This window comes from Hemiscyllium ocellatum, chromosome 30 (assembly GCF_020745735.1).
Source record: "Hemiscyllium ocellatum isolate sHemOce1 chromosome 30, sHemOce1.pat.X.cur, whole genome shotgun sequence".
Taxonomy (NCBI): domain Eukaryota; kingdom Metazoa; phylum Chordata; class Chondrichthyes; order Orectolobiformes; family Hemiscylliidae; genus Hemiscyllium; species Hemiscyllium ocellatum.
The window spans coordinates 15,749,749-15,771,897 of NC_083430.1; the positions used below are offsets into that span (position 1 = coordinate 15,749,749).

A 22,149-nucleotide genomic window follows, 5' to 3' on the forward strand; every position below is an offset into this window, starting at 1 on the left:
GCTGGAAAGCAATTGAAAAACCCACCTGTTCCAAATGATCTTCCAGTGTTACCTCATTTAAGTTACTGGGTGCTACCATGGGTTCAAGTGCTATGAACCAGAAAGAGTCACAAAGACTGGTCTACCAGTCAGATCTCCCTACAGGCTTTATATTGTCTAGGTGTGAGTGACTTATATTTTAAAAAATTATGAATTGATAACATATAAATCCAGTTTTATAGTAAATGTTAGCAAAATAGTTGTGAAATAAGAGATAACTATATTATTCCAGTTTCAACTTATTCTGAATATAAAGGGGACAAACAAACTTGTATTTGTATAATACTTTAAAAAGTCTTCAGTACGTCTTAACATATCCTGCAACAAATTATTTATTTAGTGAAGTGAAACTACTTCCCACAGTTCAAAGACATGAAGATTAGGTGAATTGGTCATGCTAAATTGCCCCATAGTGTCCAGTGATTTGCAAATGCAAGGTCACAGGGATAGGTTGGGAGCCGCATCTGGGTGAAGTGCTGTTTGGAGGGTCAGTGCTGACTCAGTGGGATAAAGGGTCTCTATCTGCACTTTAGCGATTTGATGATTCTATGGATCTATCATTCTTCAGGTAAGCCGAGCAACCAGTTTACCCACAGCAGTTTTCTTGCAGATGATATAAAGGGAGAAAAGTTGACCAAGACGCCAGGAGAATGTTTTGCTCTTACTTTAATATGGGAATTGCTAGACAGAGAAAAAGAGCAAGGTCAATTTAGTTTCTCTGCTGCCTACTTAACAGTTATGTGGCGCAATAATAATGGATAGTGTAGACTAATCATTTCAATCAATCCTTTTGCAACTGATCCAGAAGTGACAAAGGGCCAAATCTCTGTGATGGTGCATGTTTGGAACCATTAGTCCAATCATTTTTGAAACCGTAGCACGAAATTATTCCCTTCCATCCACCTGAAATAACGGACAAAGTTTAGTGCCTCTAGACAATCTCCTTTAACTTGCCTGGATTGCAGAGTATGAGTTATTTCTGAAATACTTATTGAAATAATTAGAGTTCCATTAGTGAGATCCATGTATTAGAGCTAATTCAACTTTGGATAAGCATTCAGCCAGATGCTATTTTCTTCTGCTGGAATGAGCTATTCAAATCAGAAAAAAATCAAAAGGAAATGTGTTTCTGTCTCTAACAATTGTGGTTAATCACTGTCTTGTACACATCCTTTTACATGCTTACTTCAGTTCTCGCTTTTAATACTAAAATCAACTCATTAGAATTCCTGGGTGGCAAGGCTTCTTATTTATTTAGCACTTTCACACATTTCATTAAAATCTAATCATTCCTCCAATATCATGGACACCTTGTGTGCTGTGAGTCAATTTAATGTTTTTGTGGAATTGTTGGCAGATACAGAAAATATCCAGGCAAATGACATGCTTAATACCAAAGATATTCCAGTAAGGAATCAGTTGCAGCTTCCAATTGAGCTCTCTGCTGATTCAGTCTGCTTTCTATAGTCACAGCACAAAATACGACTCCCAAGTTGCATGTAATTACTCAATTAACATTGCAGACCTCAAACAAAGTGAACCATGTAATATCTGCTAATGGACCGCTCAGCGGTAAATGTTGTCTAGGAATATAATTGGATACTATCAAAGATTTTGTTGGAAGCACAAAGTTAGTCCAACCTTTTGTTTAAAATAAAGGTTTAAAATTGTGTAAACTGTGAAGACGTCTACTGACTGCACATCTGCAGAAAATTTCTACATTGACATGGAAGCTTTCACTTACACTTGAAATAACAGAGGAGGTATAATCCTTCTTCCCAGAGTGGTACTTAAACTAACCTCCTTTTACGCTCCTTGAGTACAGAGTAGGATAAATCCTTCTGTACCATATTTCTTTTTTAAAAAATTCTTGTCATAAAATTTGCACATGTGGCCAGGTCTTGGTAATGCTTTCAACCTACATTACAGTAAAATTCAAAAAATGGCATCTTTTGACATAAGATCCATGGTGGAAAAATTCCCTGACTGCTATTGAGGCTGGGTGCTACATTGTAGGAGTTGCTTTTGGTTAGTTTATTTCTAGTGTCTGGTAGAACTAGTATGTGAAAAAGACAATAATCCAATACGGAAACAAATTGTCCAAATTAATGTGATCCTGCTCTGGCTATGTAGCTTCACTGTGAATGTGTATTTAAGTTTTCAGATCTCTCTTGACCTGAGCAAACCTATCGTGGTGTTACCAGCATGGTACCTAGTACAAAATCTTTCTTGCCTGGGTCACACAAAAGAATGGAAAGATCATTAATCATTTTGGCAATATTGCATCAGATATTAGATGAAGTATTTTGATGTGGAAAGTAAACAGCCAAACATTTTAACAAACAGTAATTCTAGATGATCCCTTTAGCAACATAATTTCTGCATTGAGAACAGCATAAAAGCTAAGGTTTTAGCTCACTGAGCATAGCATTACAGCTGGGGGAATCCTACGCAGTATTATTTGTAACATTCTGCCACACTATGCAAACTTGCATTGAAGGATGGGTAGAGGTATCCCAATGTACTGAGTGACAATATTCAGTCAGAGATGTATCATGGAATAAATAATAATAGCCAATGTCTTGATAAAGGGACACCAATTTGTTCAGTGTCTTTTTATTTCAGTTCATTAGAATTAGCAGAATATTTTTTATTTGTGATCGGTACAGTGGTTCAGTGGTTAGCACTGCTGCCTCACAGCACTAGGGTCCCAGGTTCGATTCCAGCCTTGGGCGACTGTCTGTGTGAAGTTTGCACATTCTCCCCATGTCTGCATGGGTTTCCTCCGGATACTCCGGTTTCCCTACCACAGTTCAAAGATGTGCAGGTTAGGTGAATTGACCAGACTAAATTGCCCATATTGTTAGGTGCATTAGTCAGAGGGAAATGGGTCTGGGTGGGTTATTCTTTGGAGGGTCAGTGTGGACTTGGTGGGCGGAAGGGCCTGTTTCCACACTGTAGAGAATCTAATCTAATCTAAAAGTTATATAACTCATCTACATCCTCAGAAGGGTCAGGAAATTCAGCGTATCCACAGTGACTGCACCATAGAAAGCATCCTATCCAGATGCAAAACAGTTTGGTATGGCAACTACTCTGGCCAAGATCTCAAGCAAGTACAGAGAGTTGTGAACGCAGACCAGTCTTCCTTCCTTTGACTCTGTCTACACTTCCTGCTGCCTTGGGAAAGCAACATAATCAAAGAACCCCCCTCACCCCACTCTGGTTACATACTTTCCCTCCCACCCTCTTTCATTGGATAGAAGATGCAAAAGTTCGAAAAGTCGCACTAATTGATTCAAGAACAGCTTCTTCCCCATGAATGGACCTCTCATATATTACAGTCGATCTTTCTCTGCACCTTCTCTGTAGCTGTAAAACTGTATTCTGAATTCTGTCCTATTACCCTTATGTACTTCTGTAAGTTATGATATTTCTAGTTAACACGCAAAATAACACTTTTCACTGTATCTCAGTACATGTGACAATAATAAATCAAATCAGTTAAAATTGAAGAGAAAGCTCAAATCCAGGACTATTTGCAATTTCCCTATATGGTGTGAGTTTGTGCCAAGGCCTACCTGCTGCTTAAGTAATGTTCCAATGTCAGAGACCAGAGTGCACCCACAGCCAGTGATGTGCTTTCCTGAACCACCTACTGCCCAACCACTTCAAAACACATTACCCAACCAAGCAGAATTATATGTACAGCTCTTCCATGCTGTTTGACATGCCTTGATTTAAAAACTGGTTCACCATTACTCGAATCAGTGCTGTCAACAACAACCAGCCAGCCTTCTGCAACACCACATCACATGTGTCACACACACATGCTCGCTTCACTGAGTGAGATTATTTTGCCTAGTCACATTTTCAGGTTAACTTGAGTGCTGCTACAGACTGTGTCTGACCCCGGTATCAGGAGCTGCTGAAAGCAGCGTCATGTGTTCAGCCAGCATTAAATGCAATCTGCAGCAGCACCTAAAGTTCTGGCTTAAACCTAACAGCTGACAATACATGCCCATTGCACTGAATATTGGGGTAGTCGGGCACCAGACTGACACATTTTAGGATAGTATTGAGGATGGCTGAGGTATTTAGATTGGAAAGGTTTGAGGATTCTGTGATCTGTATGAGTTGGAGTTGGGTTGAGGGTGTAGGCTATAGCTTCATGTTGGGCTGTATCAGATTGGCTGCCTACTTTGCACAGTGGCTGATACTTAATCCCATTGACTGTCATGGAACTTTTTAATGAAGTACTGGGTAGAACAGGCGGTCCATCCAAAATCAGCTTATATGGTAGTTGTGCAGTGTCATGTCAGAGAATGAATAATCATGAGTTTCAGGGTAATATCTGGGAATTTTGGTTCAAATCTTGTGATTGCAGATGGTTAAATTTAAACTCAATTAAATCTGGATTTCTTTGGTTTTTTTTCTTTTTTTTATTCCCACACTGACAGCGGTAGTGCTTATTCTTCCTCAGCACCCATGTTATGTCTGTACAGATGTTGGACACACTGAAAAACAACAAGTGTGTAAATCTTTATTTATATTCCACCACCAAGAAGAAAGGAAACATCTGAGTGGCCAGTGACAAGCAGTGCCCTTCACATCAAAGGGCAATGCTGCGTGATCAAACAGTGAAGGGGAGGGCAGGGATTAAATCAAAATAGAATAGGAGGGGGAAATAATACACTCCACTCCATCTGGATCGTTTTCTTTAAAAACTCTAATCTGATTACTGGGGCGGGGAATCATTTCGCTATGTAATGTCTTTTAACAAGAGAAATCTGACCTCAACTGGCCTACATGTGTCTCCAGTACCACAGTAAAGTGGTTGAATCCTAGTTATGCAATGATGACATACACATCCTCTAAACAACGCCTTCGATAAAGATTCTTTGGTGTCGAGATGTTAACTATATTTCTCTCTGCACAGATGCTGCCAGACCTGCTGAGTTTGTTCAACACTGTTTTATTTCTGTAATATCGCTTTGTGATATCGCTTTTCCAGCCCGTGTCTGCTTCCTTGCCAAGTGTTTCACCAGCCTCCACGGAAAAAGAGAGTGTCAATATCTGAGGTAAAGTTGTCACACTCAGAAGAAAGCTCAGCGAGGAAGTGAACGGCGATTTAAACCGGAACTTGTTGAAGATAGTTTCTGATCAACCTGCTCAGGGATGTTATTACCCATCTCCGGAGCAGGTGGGGCTTGAACCTGAACCCTTCTGGCTCAGAGATAGGACACTACCACCATTTTCAGACGAAACATCAGTTTTTCTGCCTCCACAAACTTCAAACCCGTCCTCATTTCTGAGACACTCCCTTACATCACCCCCTCCTCGATAGTGGTTACTATTAACCTAAAACTTTCTTTTTCAACCCGAGACTGATCTGTCCTGTACTTTTCGCGCCATTTGTTCCCCTGTGTGATTAAATCGCCAGTTTGATTTGGAAACGCGGGTTACATTTAAAGAATGGAAGTGGTGGAAGAGCCATCACCAGTTCCTCGGCGTCTGTTGCCCGGGATCCCATGATGTTCTGATATGTTCGGTCTGACTCCTTTCGACCAGGATTGTGGTGGACATGTGTAAACTTTGACCTCCCCACAGTGCGAACGGGCCTGGGCTCTTTCTGATGTTTTCTAATAACCAAAGTTCAGAACCCACCCGCGATGCCGCAATAAAATCAATTTTCAGCGCCGCTACAGTGAAATAGCTTTATTAGTCTTCAGCATTGCTGCAGCCTGGCGGGAACTCTATCAATCTGCAAAGCATTCAACTGCAAAGGTTTGGGAATTATTATGCTAATGATCTAAAATGGCATTGCTGTTTAAAACAGACCGTCTAGGTTGCTATCCCCCAGCTGTCTCTATTGACCTCGTATGCACAGAGCTAAATGAGAAATGTTTATAAACTTTTGTTTTCAAAATAAAATCAATTGTTTCAAGCCACTGTCAAGATTGTAAAGCCTCTTGCCAAATATAACTGACCTAATTTATTAAGAAAGCTTCAAGAAGCATCGGGTCCTATGACTCCTTCACATTGCCGCTGTGCGCTAACTTTTCCGTCTGCTTTTGCCAGGGACAGTGTGAGAGAATGTGAAAACAAATGCTGTAATTTTGTTTTATTTTGTCATTGGGTGCGGACGCCACAGGCTAAGCTATCCTCGACTGCTTCAAGTCGACAGTGTGGTGCTGGAAAAGCACAGCAGGTCAGGCAGCATCCGAGGAGCAGGGGAATCGACGTTTCGAGCATAAGGAATCATTCAGGAATGATTGCTGCTGAAGGGGGTTTTGCCCGAAACGTCGACTCTCCTGCTCCTCGGATGCTGCCTGACCTGCTGTGCTTTTTCAACACCACTCTCTCTCGCGATTCTCATCTCCAGCATCTGCAGTTCTCACTTCCGCCTCGACTGCTTCAACCGGCCCTGCCCTTGGATCAGTCCAGCTAAACGGTATTCTTCAACCCGGGCATTTAATGTCGGGCCTCCAACAGGGCCGTTAGCGAGGGAGGTCTTGGATACTGACCACGCTACAAGGAAGACATGAACTGGCAGATAACGGCGCTCTCATACATCTGCTGACCTTCTAGGGTCATTGCTTTCGAAGGCGCTATTGAAGGAAACTTGAAGAGCTGACAGTTTGAAAAAAAAAGTAGCATTTATTATATTTATACCGTGACCATGGAGGATGTGGGTGGTGGAAAAGAAAAAAAGCATGATATTGGTATTGGTCACCCTTTTTATCCATTGTGGAATATAGAATTCCATTGACTTTATTTGAACGGAATCTGGAATGTGTTTGCAGGCAGTACCGACAATTTCACCTGGAATTTCATCCCATTGCCCCCCTGATTCTCGGAAACGGAAGTGCTCATGACAAGTATTCACAGCATGGTGATTCTCAGTAGAGAGAAGTAGAGAGAGCAGCACTCGGTATGTAGTGAGGAATGAGGGTGGTCTTCAAAGAGAAACTGGAAATGAATGCTACTCCGGATGTGCAAAAGAACAAAGGAATGGAAATTAGATTATTTTGTTCAGTGCCCAACAATGACCTCATTGAACAAATGACCATGTTTGGTGCTATTCATTTCTATAGCTAACTCTCTGCCTCAGAAGGTGGTAAAGCTGGGGGAAGATGCAAAGGAATCATAGGAGGAGGATGCTAGACGGGAATTTCAAATTAGGAACACAAACAGCCTGCTGGACACACTTTCCTCATTCTTGATGAAGGGCTTATGCCCAAAACGTCGAATTTCCTGTTCCTTGGATGCTGCCTGACCTGCTGCGCTTTTCCAGCAACACATTTTCAGCTCTGATCTCCAGCATCTGCAGACCTCACTTTCTCCTAGGAACACAAACAGGTCTGCCATGATCTTATTAACCGGTGGAGCAGACTTGAGGAACTCCAGTCCTGTTCTGTTTTGAAATTGCATGTCTGTATGATTTCAATTTTAATTCTGTACAAGTGAATGGGTTTCAGTATAATTAAGGAGAGTGGGGGGGGGGGGGCAGTTGAGAGTTAATTGAGAACTTCTGGCAAAAGCAGTGGCTATGGCTTTGCATCTGCCTATCACTACTAAATAAGAGAATTCTGACAAACATCATACAAAAGGAAATTGAACAGAAGTTGGATAGGATAAGCAAAGTACAATAGGAAGTACAAAAGTCGACTGGCTACATTCAAAGTCACCTAAGCTGAATGAGATCCATCCTTAATTGTTGAGAGAAACAAGGGTGAAAATTGTAGAGACTCTGGACACCATCTCACCCTCTCTTCAATATGAAGGAACTACCAAAGGACTTAAGACTTGTAGATGTTGTGTTCACTTTCAGAAGAGGAAAATAAAGAAAGTAACTACAAGACAGTCACCTTAATGAAGGTGTTAAGGGAACCCGAGGAAGAATTAATGTAGGCCAAAAAAATTGATGAATAAAAATTTAAATTAATAAGTAAAATTCTGCTTGGATTGGTTGAAGGCAAATTGTATTTGACTAAGTTGAATGAATTTTTCGAAGAAATAAAATATGTTGATAAAAGTAATGTGATTGATGTGCTTAGTGCAAAAAGCACATTATAAAATGTCACATGATAGATATGTTGGTAAATTTAAGTCTGTTGGTTTAAATGATTTCATGAATACAACATTGGCAAAAGGACAAAAAGTAAAATGTGGTAGTGAATAAATCCTTTACAGTGCTCCAGGTTAATGTTGAAGGTTTTTTTGACCTTTTTAATGAAGTAGACTTCAGTATATGGATATAATTTCAACATTTGCAGATCACTTGCAATTAGAAGTTAATAAAAATTAGTGAGAATATCAATAGACCTCAAGATAACATGAAATGGTCCCAGTGATTAGACAGGACAGATGTAATTTAATATAGGACATTGATAGGTCTTGGTAAACCAAGAAGGAAAAGGTTATGGGAAGTCAGTGGGAAAGTGGAATAATAAGATCACCCATGATCTTATGATTAGATTCTCTACAGTGTGGAAACAGGCCATTCGACCCAACCAGTCCACACCGACCCTCCAAAGAGTAACCCACCCTGACCCATTTCCCTCTGATTAATGCACCTAGCACTATGAGCAATTTGTATGGCCAATTCACCTAACCTGCACATCTTTGGACTAAAATGGCAGAACAGGTTTAAGGTACTGTAGCCTACTTCCATTCCTAATTTATACGTTCAGGTGGAAATTGAATCATTTTGGTGGCAAGAATTAGAAAAACTGAACGATATCATTTTGAAGGAAATGCAGAAATAGAGACATCTGGGGATACATGTACAGAAGTTTTGATAATTGGCAGAAAATTTGAGAAACGCATGGGATAGTTGGTCTTAAAAACCAAGGCATAGAACACAAAAGGACAAAGGTTGTGCTAAATCATTATTTGAAAAGAAAGTAGATTAGGTCCTAGCCTGAAGTTTGTCTCTAACTCTGAGCATCACAATTTAGGCAGAACATTTGCTAAAATGGTATTGAGAATGAAAACTTCAGTTAAGCGGATAGAGTGGCAAGTAAATTCTTCTCAGTGCAGACAAACCAAAGGGAAATCAAAGAATGATGTCAAAAGTTGTGACCTTGGAAATATAAATAAGGGAGAAAATGTTTGCAGTATCAAAAAAATATTGGGAATCAGTTTTACAGTAATGGGTAAATCAACTTAAAATTTAAAATCTGGATTTAAAATAAAATACCAATTTGTATAATCTGGAACGCATTACCTGAAAGGATGGTGGAGGTTCATACAATAATAATATTCAAAAGGAAGAGGGAAAATACGTGAAAAATGGGAACGGAGCGGGGGGTGTGGGTCTAAGCGGGAGCTCTTCCAAAACGCTGGCACAGGCAGGATGGGCTGAATGGATTCCCTCTCCTGTAGTTGTCATTGTTGTCTGATTGCCCACTTAGCTCGGTCACACCTGGGATATGGTTCCCAGAACTGAGAGGAAGCGGCGTGCAAAACCATAAATGTGTGTGCATGCCTTGAGGTCTTATTGAGAAAGTGTATCCACTATATTATTTAATCCTGATTAAGGTCTGGTTTAGTCAAGCATACAATCGAAATTTATTAAATTGCTCTATGATAAAGAACTGCTGACACGTGTGTACAGTATATCCTGGCCAATACTGTTACGTCAGGGTACTGAATGGAGGTAATTCGATGCCTACTTTTTTGCAGGAAAATAACAATTATTATGTGCATAAATATATAATTCACCCTTTTGGTCTTGATGAGGTTGATTTGCTGAATGAGTGGTCTTTGGGGTGGAAGATTTGTCCGCTTTTATTGCGATTGTTCGAATTCTTCATGACAGTTGACAAGTGTATACTTGACAAAGCAGTGTCCATTTTTTGAAAAAAAAAGCTTCTATTTTGGTGTGAAACGTATGTTCTGGCTGTGAGTTACAAGCCTAAATATCATTATTTTTCCATAAAGCTGTAGTGGTCCCATCCCGGCCTCCCCACTCACCAGCACCATGAGGATCCTTTCTCTTCCAGTATACTTGACAAAGCAGTGTCCATTTTTTGAAAAAAAAAGCTTCTATTTTGGTGTGAAACGTATGTTCTGGCTGTGAGTTACAAGCCTAAATATCATTATTTTTCCATAAAGCTGTAGTGGTCCCATCCCGGCCTCCCCACTCACCAGCACCATGAGGATCCTTTCTCTTCCAGCCAGAGACTGGCGGTGCAGTTTGACTGAACTGTAGCTGAGCGCAATCCGTCATCGTCCCTTTCCTAGATATTGGTAGCTACACAATCAAGCAGCACTGGTTAACATGGCCATCTTCCCAGCAGCTCTCTCACTCGCCATTGCAGTACAGCGCACATTTTGATCTTATTGGACATTTTAATCTTACTTAAACCTGTCACTGCATACCATTTATCCTTTACAAACTCGCAGTCCCGGTAGTGCTCTGTACTTTCAGCTTTGGTCTTTCTTCTTGGGTTTCACTGACAAAACAATTGTCTCTGCTGCAACGCAGCCTGTCAGAATTGATGCAATGTCATTTGCAAACATCAAATCCCAATGGTATTCAAATTTCCACTGACTGGCTTCTTTTATACACTGTACAGCGCCTACCTAGCCCACTCTCTACATGAGGGGTTGGAGCATAAATGCAGGTCTCGCCAGTGGATTTACTGGAAAGCCACTAAAAGGGTCACACTGTATTCCGGCACTCCGCCGGATGCAGAGGTCTGATTGACATAGCGTTCCATGGTCGGGACGAGAAGCTTCCTCTGCAGACAGAACAATAGACAATCCCAAATAGTGGGCTTGGGATGCCGATAGGAAGACCCCATATTTCAAAACAGCTCGTCCAGTCGGACAGCCCAACTTTGCAGCACAGTGTATAAATTAACACCGGCTGAACACAGATGACTGGCAGCGTACTTGTTACAGCTGTCAACATCCAACAGATCATTGTGAAGATCTTAAAAGGCTGTCAAGAGATCTCCATGTGTTTTTTTTTGTCCCAAAGCCAGACCTGCAAAGCTAGGAACAAGCTTCTATGTAGAACCTTGCTGTTATACTTTGTACATCTTCCATTTGGAAGGATCGACACAGCAGGGAACTTCATTGTTTAAGCACAAACCCTTACACTGTTGTTCACTGAACTGGAATAATAAACTTACATACAAACGGAATGTAACATGAACGTGCAGAGCTTGAATAGCACATGGGTATGAGAGATTACAACAATTTTTTTCAGAAGTTCAAAAACAAGTGCTACAATATTCCCTCCAAGGAGCAGCGCTCCGAAAGCTAGTGTGCTTCCAATTAAACCTGTTGGACTATAACCTGGTGTTGTGTGATTTTTTTAACTTTGTACACCCCAGTCCAACACCGGCATCCCCAAATCATGACTACAATATTCCCCGTTTACTAAACTCGTGGTATTTGTTCCGTTGTAGTATTGGTCTCACTTTAGAATATTTTAATGGCCGGGTCCCTTGCAAATGAATGTGGTCTAGTTTACATTCCCGGTTCACCCAGTAACTGTCTGAAACCCGCCTTTTTGCGCGTTTAACTCTATCAGATCTCCTCGCCGCTGGCTCCTTCCTCACCAGAAGCGAGTGTTTGAACGCGGACGTGCCGCCGGTTCTCGTTCGCCTCTCCCTCGTCCCTTCTCGGAGATTCCGACTTGTCTCATGCCCAGTTTGAAATGGACGGGTGGTTACCTCGCGGAGATAACGTAGACTCCAGAGGCGAGTCAATTTGGGCTAATCGTGGATTTAAATTAAAATGAAACCTTTAAAAATAAGAAATCTCTTCGAAGCCTCTGGATGCCAAACCCCGATCACACTGCCTACTCATCTCTTAGTGCACCTGATTGAGTTTGTAGTATTTTAATGGCTGGTTTGCTTGAGTCCATTCTGGTGCGTTTTAATTTCAACCACTCAACATCTGACAAATGAGTAAACACACTCTGCCGGGATGCTATCTGCCTGTTCACACCGCAGGGACCGCGCTAGAAATGTTGACTTCTATCCAGCTTTTGTCAATTTCCCAAAGTCATTTTGTCAGCAACCCCCCCCCCCCCCCGCGCCCCAACCCCCAGCCCCCCCGCCCCCTGCGTTCTGTTTCATTCGGAGCAGCATGGTTGGCATGTTCTGGCGCTGGGAGATCAGTGCTAGGAACAGACTTGGTGTTAACACAGCGAGGTTAAACGGTGACTCCAGTGTGTTTGCATTTGTGTTCAAGTTGTCTTGATGGGCAGGGAGGCCTAGAGCTGAGAGAGGGAGGGAGGGGTAACCCAGGAGAGGAGGGGGGGGGGGAGTACAATGCTTCGTCTGAAAGTGGGGTTGGTGGGGGGTGTCAAGAATTTCAATGCTTTAATAATCCGGTTTTAAATGAATGGACCGACTGGACTGGAATTTACATTCATTCCCGCCGTTTGTAAAGTATAGCGGAACTAATTAATTTGGGGGTGTGAGAGATTGGACTGCTTGCAGATTTTCATTAAAGGAATATTCCGAATCCCTTTCCTGTCAAGTAGGAGATAGGATTTCGCTGAAGACCCGGCTCGTTGTTTTAGAAGGGAACTGCTTTAGAACAAAACACTATAAAAAAGTTTATAAATGCTGCAATTTTTTTATAAGGATTGGGGCAAGACGGGGGGTCCCACGCCCGTACATTTTAGACATTTAAGCCCCATCTGGGCTCAGTGGTTATTACTGCTGCTTCACAGCACCAGGATCGATTCCAGCCTCGGGCAACTGTGTGTGGAGTTTGCACATTCTCCCCGTGTCTGTGTGGGTTTCCTCCCACAGTCCAAAGATGTGCAGGTCAGGTGAATTGGCCGTGCTCAATTGCCCATAGTGTTAGTTGCATTAGTCAGAGGGAAATGGGTCTGGGTGGGTTACTCTTCGGAGGGTCGGTGTGGACTGGTTGGGCCAAATGGCCTGTTTCCGCACTGTAGGGAATCTAATCGAATAGGTCAAGTTCCACCTGGCCCTGAGTGTGTTCACAGCTTCTCTGAACAGGTTGATTGCTGAGGGGTAAGAAACATACTTCCGATTTCTTTACACACACTAGGCGATAACTGTGAGTCTGTTTGTGATTTTCCTCTGTGCAATTCTCTCATTGATGACCCTGAAGCCTTTGTAGAGTCGGACAATGACTCAACCACATTTCCTTCCAGCTACCCCCTTATTCCCAGGAAACCCTCCACACTGAGGGCGTGCAGGAAGCAGAGGTGATCGCGGACAATCGGATTCCGCCCACCCTTAACGACCTCCCCCTCACCTCCAATAGAAATTCGACTCAGGGGTCCAGGCGCTGCCCCTTCCTCACTCCGTCACCCCGGGTCCAGCCCCTATTTCGCACCCAGAGTAGCTTCCTGTGTCTGTAAAATAGAAACTCGGAATTTCTTAAACTAGTGCTGCTGGTTAAAGCGTTGGTGTGGAAAGGAGTCATTTCTTACTGGTAAAATAAACAGAACAGAGAGGCAGAATGGTGGGCAGAAACCAGGGAATAGGACGGTGAGGAGAGAGTGTCTATGAGTATCACCTGATGAAGGAGTGTCGCTCCGAAAGTTAGTGTGCTTCCAATTAAACCTGTTGGACTCTAACCTGGTGTTGTGTGATTTTTAACTTTGTACACCCCAGTCCAACACCGGCATCTCCACATTATGAGAAAGGAGGGAGTGTAGCAGAGTGTTGGTGAGACAGGACAGTGTGATGTTGGGCAGGCTACAAAATTCTGTCATGGCAGGAATCAGTGGGAGGCAGAGTTATCTGGAGCGCCATTGAGTGTATTTAAGACAAATAAAGGCTACGGGGAAGAGGCAGAGGAATGGGCTGGAGAAACATATCAGCCGTGGTGGAATGGTGGAACAGACTCAATGGGCCGAATGGCCTAATTCTGTTCCTGTGACTTTTGGGGATAGATGTGATGTGGTGCTGGAGTCGGACTGGGGTGGACAAAGTAAAAAAATCACACAGCACCAGGTTATAGTCCAACAGATTGAATTGGAAGCACTAGCTTTCGGAGCGCTGCTCTTTGATCAGGCAAGTTAGTCACGAGTTGTCCGACTAAGGAGCAGCGCTCCGAAAGCTTGTACCTCCAAATAAACCTGTTGGACTGTAACCTAGTGCTGTGTGACTTTTGACTTTATGCGATTGAGCGAAAGCAAAAATAAATTTCCCCGCTTTGCCTGGGTCACAGCGGGAGCGCCACAATGGGTAAGTGTTATGTATTTTATTAAATGACAAGGACTTGGGGCGTCCCGGCTAAATGCAGTTTAATTTTGCAAATGGAAGGGCTTTAGGGGTGGAAAGACCGGCAACAGCGCGAAAGCATTGTGCAGCGTGCTCATGGGGGGGGGGGGGGGGGAAGGAGAGAGAGTAAAGTGATGTCCCACCATCTTCACGATAGTAACAGCTTCCCCCACCTCCCGGCCAGTCACCGCCCTGCGTCCCTTCAGCATCAACATCCAAGGTGTGGACGCGAGGCAGAAACATTGAGATTGCAGGAAATGGCACACAGTTGGACGAATTAAGTCCACTGGATGGGGCAAGTGGAGGATGTCATCTGAGAGGAGGATATGGGGGGCTGGGGCTATGTTGTATTTCCCAGGCTAAATGTACTTACCATCTAAAAGGACAAGGGTGACAGATACCAACCGCCTCCCTGCAAGCTCCCCTCCAAGCCACTGACCACCCTGCGTTGGAAATACATGGCTGTGCCTTCACTGGGACAAAATCCCTGGGACTCCCCCCAAACACACCGTGACTGTCCTTACACCTCAAATACTGGTTCTAGAATCCAGCCCAGCTTCTCCAAGGCAGTGAAAGACAGACAACAAACGTCAGCCGAGCCAACGACACCCACGTTTCATGAAACATTAGTGCACATTTCAAAAAAAGACATTGGGCCTTAGGGAGTCCATTCCCCACTATCCAAACAGCTAGAGTAACACCAGTCTGCCCCTTGCAGCGTTCCTGGATCTAGGTTACTGTGCTAATTCGGGGCAACATGTAGAAAAAAACTGGGCTTTAAGGGTTCTGGGGATAATTGGGGGCAAACACACTGGGAAACACCAATCTAGCTCAGTCGAAGCCAATGCTCAAAAAGTATCTCAGATGCAACTTGATCTCAGGGGTTATACATTTCACTGGAGTTCGCCATCAACTTGGGTTCAGCCCCTCAAAGAAACGGGAGACCACTCGATAAATCATTGTCCGACTTTGACGTCCTCAGTTGAAAGGTTGCTTGTGGTAAATCTGCCTCGGGTCAGTTGAAAACCGGATTGAAGGCTTCAGTTCAACCGACACTGACTGCGGGCTAGATATTTTTTGAAAAATGCATCAGAGTTCAGCCAGATCCGAGGAACCTTATTTGCTCCGGGATAGAAGGGTCTTGAGGGGGAGTTCTGTCATGCACATTGACACCTGAGTGAACCAGACCGCCTCAGGTTAGAGTCAGTCGAGAGAGAGAGAGAGAAACTGGCAGCAAAAATCAGAGCAAAGGTACATTTTTTTTCCCCAAATAGGCTGAAAAGGTTCTTCAATTAGAGAATAAAACAGCTCGATAGCAGGCACTGTAAGTTTCAGAAAGCTGACAACTTCCTGCTACCAGACTCAGCTGCAGTGCTAGAAGCAAGTGTTTTAAAATGAGTTATTTCCCCTGCCTGAAGTATTCATGCCACCCTCACTCCCAACTGTATTTATGAGTCAGCTTGGACACTTTTTACCGGCCCCCTTGACACCTCGTGTTACTTGGTACAAGTGCAGTTTGCGGCTTTAGTGTGTGGTTCTATCTAAATCTGTAAAGCTTTGCAGATAATTTTGAACAGTCCCCTTCCGGATGAAGGGCTCTGGCCCGAAACGTCGAATTTCCTGTTCCTTGGATGCTGCCTGACCTGCTGTGCTTTAACCAGCAACACATTTTCAGCTCAGTCCCCGATCTGCCCGCTCCCAGACGCTTTGCATGATGCTGTTTGGACAGTGCTGATCCTTTTGCTGTTCACAAAGCGAGTGCATAAGGAAGAGCATTCAGAGGTTACAATCTGGACAGGGACCGGTGCATCCACCGCTCCCTATGGAAATGCTTGCGTGCATCCAGTATCCCTAAAGATAACCGCCCTCCCTCTCACTTTTAAACCTTTTGAACAGCTGGATCTGTCCAAATGGAACACGGCCTCGAAAATAAACCAAAAGAAAACCCTTCAACTGGCAGCTTGTTCTAACAGGACAAATGGATGGAGAAGGGAGTTGGAGGAGGAACAGACGAGATGGACTGTAGTTTCGAGGAAAGAATTAATTGCAAGGGAGGAGCGAATGCATTATGTCCAGCCTTTCGGTTTACACTTTGTTTCCAAACGCGAGGTTCCTCCTCCAGGCAGAATGTTTGAATAGACTCAAGACATTAAAGTTGCTCAAGTGCTTTCACCAAGGTCGGCCTGTTGGCGGGTTAAGAAGCTCACTGTGTGGGGATGGAGCTCAGAAATGCCCAACAATCTATTGGCAATTCGAGACTTTGAGGTTATTTGCCACCCTAAACATTAAAGCCCCACCTGCAACCCCATGCTTTCCAGGTCGACATTTGTGTATCTTATGAGCGGGGCGGGGGGGGGGGGGGGGCTTTCTTCTTCCCCTTTAGGGTCACCACAACACACAGACTAATTCATAATGATTCCAGGCAGCTCCTCCGCTTTGCGCCTGTTCCGATTGTCATTTAACACTATGCAACGAGTGCAGAAAACAGATGGTGAGAAGTGGTCACATTTACTGAAGGCTGAAGCTTCATGATCTTGCTTGGAGATGTGCCTCGGACCCCCACCCTCATATCCCCAAGCCCCCTCTGTCAGGATGCTCAGCCTCCAGACTGTCTCTTCCATCTTCACCTCCTGTTTCCTAACTCGGTGGGACGGGGCTTGGGTGGGGAGGGGGGGAAGGATGGGAATGATTATAGAGCATTTCATGGAATTCTGCCTAGGCGCACACTTCATGCGCTCGGAATTGCGTCCACGATTCTGCCTTCTCCAGCAAGCGACTGGAACCCCATCTACCCTCATAACCAGCGGCGAGTTCATTGCTTCCACTGACCATTTCAACAGTGAACGCCTTCATTCTGGGTTATATAACTGCCACAGCCTACAGTCGTGTGACTAATAATGGGCTATGATTGAGGCAGGATCTTAAACTGAGCGGTATTTGGGGAACAATTCCTCTGTTGAGGGAACACCAGCGAACATTACTGAACACCTATACAATTCCACATGTTCCTGCCCAGAGCTTCGGGGCTCTGGTTACTGGGTCCGCAATCCCAGTTGCTGAAAAGTCATTGTCTGAAGCTATTTGTCAACAGCCTCACAGATTGTATTGATCTGCACTCAGCTGTCTGAGAGAGAGCAGCAGTGTTGGAAACGCTTTGTCACTCAGAGCAAGACCAACCTACACCTCCTCCAGCTTTTTTTTGTTAACACTATCTCAAGTCGGCGCGACAGGTGACACAAATTTAAGAGCCGTCAGCCAACAAGTCACAGAGAGAGATTAAAGCACACGTATACTCTGGGAGAGGAGCCGAGTCCGAGGCTAACATATTTACTATGGTCTCATGCACTCAGTCGAAGTGTCTGTCTTAAAGTGGACTCACAAAACCAAGACAGATAGCGCTGCCTCTCCCACTTCACTGCTCCCTGTCCATCTATCATTCTGTCGATCTGAGTCCCCGAGCCTCTCTATCTCGGTCTCTCTCGCTCTGGCAAATATCTGCCCGATAACTCTGATATCTAACCCCGTGTGTAATAAATGTATTTAATCACTAGAACTATAGTTCATTAATGTGGCCGGTCCATTCTACCCATACTGTCTCTCTCCCTCTCTCTATTTTGCACCCATCCCCTTAAACATGCACTTTCTGAACCTGCATTACTGAATCAAGAATGTGCAGTCATGGTGTCATTCCTTCACGCCTGTCACTCTGGGTTTTATACATGTAGACCACTGTCTCCATATGTCCTTGTCTCGGGGTTGGGGGAGGTCATTATTCTCATGTCTGCGTGTGACAGCAATCTAATTAATTCAGCATTACATCAAAAATGGACCACTTTAATCATCCTGTCACTCTCCCAGTTACAGAAATAATTACAGCTACACACAGACGCACAAAAGCGCAAAATATTACAACACAGTCCGGCATGCAGACAGGGGTGATAATTCCAGGACCTAGAGTTGAACTCTGAATCCAGGTTCCCCTCCTTGAGTGAAGTTGCTGAGTGGGAGACAGGGAACTTACAACGCATTCAGTTTCCCTCCGCTTTTGATCTCTCGCCCATTTGAATTTGGACCATCACAACTCTTATTCAATATAATAGTGTGAACTAAGGTGAACCTTCAAATGTCGACCTTAATCCATTCTTGTGTGTGTGTGTCTGTGTGTGTGTGTGTGTGTGATTGTTTAATTTCCAACTGAACAGGAACGAGTCCGTTTTGCTACACATAGAGACCAAGTCTCATTCTTGGCTGTTTCCCCTTAAGTTGCTGCATGTATTAACTTGCCAGATTCCTCAACACTCACACGGCCCCCACCAATACCCTGCCAAAGATGAGGAGCAATAACTGAACAGACCTCCCTATAATAACGGAGTACCCAGAGAGAGAGAGAGAGAGAGCAGTACAACACAGTACCTCAACACAAAACAAACAAAAAAAAACTCTCACGCTGAGAGAAGCCCTTACCGATACGAATGACATGAGGCATCCCATGAGAATATTGTATCCAAAACAAGTAAAAAATAAGTCCCGTCCTGTATTCCAAAACCATGCTCAAAACAGGGGACAAGCCCAGCGATTTCTGGTGGTCGCAAGTCTGAAGGAACGAGTTGAGCTTAAAGCAAGATCCCACAGTATTCAGCTTCTGTCCGCCGCTTTGCCCAGAGTCGACGCAAAATGGATTTCTTGTTTGGTTGAGGAGGTAAGCTGTGGGGAGGGGGTGCCGGGGTGGGGGAAGCTGCTGGGTCAGGAGGTTTACAACTCTCCCAGTGTCAGGAGTGAGCGAGCGGATGCTTTCCCCGAGCCGTGCAATCTCAACATGATCTTCACGTTCTCCACACACCGACTTAGTGCGATAAAGGACAGACACAACTCTGCAAGGGATGGTGGGAGGCGCACGTTCAGTCAGAAAGTAGCCCAGCTCCAAACCAACGCCAGCAGCAATTCACTTCGAATGAGCAGCAGGAGAGGGGAGAGCGGGAGGGATTGGGGAAGGGTGGGTGAGGGGGAGGGAGCCATTCCTAATTTAGGAAGCCAGCAATGGACACAGAACGTGTGCAAAAGCAGAGAGAAATGTTAAGAAGCGCTCCCACCGATAGGGAACATTGTGAGTGACACGTGGGCTCAGTGACATTCACTCTGTCAGCCTCCAACATCCACAGTGCGTTTAACATTGCGCTTACAAATATCCGCGTTGCTTTCACTCATCCTAAAACTTCTATAAAGGGAGCCCTCCCCTCCACAACCACACGGCTCTGTCCCGTTTCGAGACCTGATTAGATTTTACCGCGCTTTAATTCTTCATCCAGCCCCCAACTTCAGCCCACTGAAATGATGCGACATTTCTGTCTATTTTTTCTTTCCAAACAACAGCATTTACAAAGCTGGGGAGAAAGGGGGAGGGGGTGGGGTGGACATAAAACGCCAGTTTCTGCAGCGTGTGGAGTTATCTGTTCCAGGTTCGGTCTGGAGTGAGAAATTCACGGCCAGTCTCTCTCTCACCCTCCCTCAGAGCGCCTACCTCTGAACTGTCTGAGCGGGACTTAACAGATCTGTGTCCACTCACAGGAGAGAGGACATTCACAGCCTGGGCGGGACAGTATCTGTCACAAGAGGACAAGCGGCACTTCTGCACTCAGCAGAATCGGAATCAAAGAAACTGCGGTGCATGAAGTTCTTGAACCCACTGGTTTTCTTCCAATACACGTCGCTGCTGTCTGCCCTGACCTTGAATTCTTTCCTATCCCCTTCCTCCCCCTATTTTCGTTTTTGTTTTCTCTTCGCGCGCTTTAAGTTGCAGCTTGATTCTTCTTTCACACGTGAACATCGAATACTTTATCCTGGCTAATATTTTCCTTCCTCTGCCCTCAGACTGAGCTGAAACAGCCGTCAGTCTGTTCATCTGCACTGCCCGGGTCCCTATTAGCCATTTAGAGTGGCGATGAAAGACAGCGCTCCGTTTCTTAAACGAAGAGAAAGGTTGAATTCCTTTCATTTGTATCTGCTCCATATTCATGCCATGTGTTAAGATTTATAGACCCACAGAGCAATATAAAGAGAATCAGTGTGAAATATGAAGCCCCAGAGCTCACATTACAGAGATTCATGGATTACAGTTCACAGCAGCTCCCCTGTAGATCTCGCCCTCCTTGTAGAACCACCGATTCTTGTTTTAGAGCGCCCTCTCTTGAATAAATGGTGCAGCAAGCCCCCAATAAACTCCATGGAAATCGCCAAAACTCATCCGTGGAACTCCCGCTCCATTCTTATACGTAATAATCCAAGAGTAGCCCAATTGGTAAAACCTAGGGTGAGACGGGAAAAAAACTTGAAAGGGTAAAAAGTGAGGTCTGCAGATGCTGGAGATCAGAGCTGAAAATGTGTTGCTGGTTAAAGCACAGCAGGTCAGGCAGCATCCAAGGAACAGGAAATTCGACGTTTCGGGCCAGAGCCCTTCATCAGGAATCAGAAAACTTGAAAGGGGCAACTTCTTCACGCTGAGAGTGGTGCGTGTATGTCCTGAGCTGCCAGAGGATGTAGTGCAGGCGGGCGCAGTTACAACATTTTAAGGGCATCTGGATTGATACATGAATAGGAATAACAGTGCTTGTGATTTCAAATAAACCTGTTGGACTATAATCTCGCGTCATATGACTTTTGACCTTGACTCAGAAGGGTTTAGAGGAATGTTGGCCAAACGCTGGCAAATGGGTCTAGATTAATCTAAGATACCTGGCCAGCATGGACCTGTTGCCCTGAAGGGTCTGTTTCGGTGCTGCACAATTTTATAATTCTCGCCTGGAAGTTAGTAGGTAAAAAATTGAGCACATTATCAAAGCTGAGCACAGTCTGTTAGGACTGCGATACTGTCAGGAGTGTCCTTATTTTTTTTAAGCTGAGGCACTAAACGAAGAGATTTGCAGATGCTGCAAATCAGAAACAAGAACAGAAATTGGTGGAGTTGCTCAGCAGGTCTAGCAGCGTCTATTGAGAGAATTGGGAGGTAAGAGTTTCAGCCAGGCATTGATGTTAACCTTACTGCGCATCCTCTTGCAAGGATGCCTACCTTGAAGAAGTTCTCTTCCTCTCTCCACAATAATCTCACTGAGTCTGTCTCTCACTGCAAACCCCAAGCCATCTCCTCTGCTCTGAGGCTGTTACTCTTTGCTACCTTCTCCCTAGCCCAACCCTCCCCTCGCCGCCCCCACATTTATCTCTCCACCCTGGAGGCTTCCTGCCTCTATTCCTGATGAAGGGCTTTTGCTGCCTGACCTACTGTGTTTTTCCAGCACCACTCTGATCTAAACTCTGGTTTCCAGCATCTGCAGTCCTCACTTTTGCCTCTGTAAGAGTTTCAGGTCGAGTGACTTTCCTTAGAATGTTCCCAGCAATGTCTGTTTTTGTTGTGGTGGTTTCTAGACAGACTAACAACAGTGACTTCACTTTCAAAAGCACCTGTTGGATGCAAAATGCAATAGACAGAATTTTGAAAGGCTGTATAAATATGCAAATCACTTCGTCTTCTATAACCTCTGTCTGTTTCACTTTGGACTCGCTGGCTGTCTGAGTGTAGTGACAAATCAATAGCTGGACAGACACTTGAGAAGCTATAAAATTATTGCCAGTGTTCTGGCAGCTCAGACCTGCCATGTATGACTCATTAGTAGTGACAATGACGTATTTTAGTTTGGGAAATGTAACTGGTTTTGAGGGATGCCAGTTCTTGAAAATAAACACAACTTCATATGTAATTGCCTCTGCAATCTGTGTCACTCTAGCTGATCATACCTGTCACTCCAAACAGCTCCTGCCATGTTGACAGAATAAAATTGAGGAGTTGCTTAATATTGAAGTGTGTGAATATTTCTGTCAAATAAAG

The 22,149-nt window shown here is 44.2% G+C and overlaps 1 protein-coding gene across 1 annotated transcript in view; it reads right to left on the reverse strand.

Moving 5' to 3' along the window:
• Nucleotides 1-19,940, reverse strand: part of LOC132829794 (glutamate receptor ionotropic, kainate 3-like) — a 484,473-nt gene extending 464,533 nt beyond the window's left edge. The window contains exons 1-2 of the mRNA XM_060847158.1: nucleotides 19,855-19,940; nucleotides 18,738-19,144 (exon numbers count right to left, since the gene is read on the reverse strand). Coding sequence (XP_060703141.1) covers nucleotides 18,738-19,144; nucleotides 19,855-19,940 — 493 coding nt within the window. The remainder of the gene's footprint in view (nucleotides 1-18,737; nucleotides 19,145-19,854) is intronic.
• Nucleotides 19,941-22,149: the final 2,209 nt, after the last annotated feature.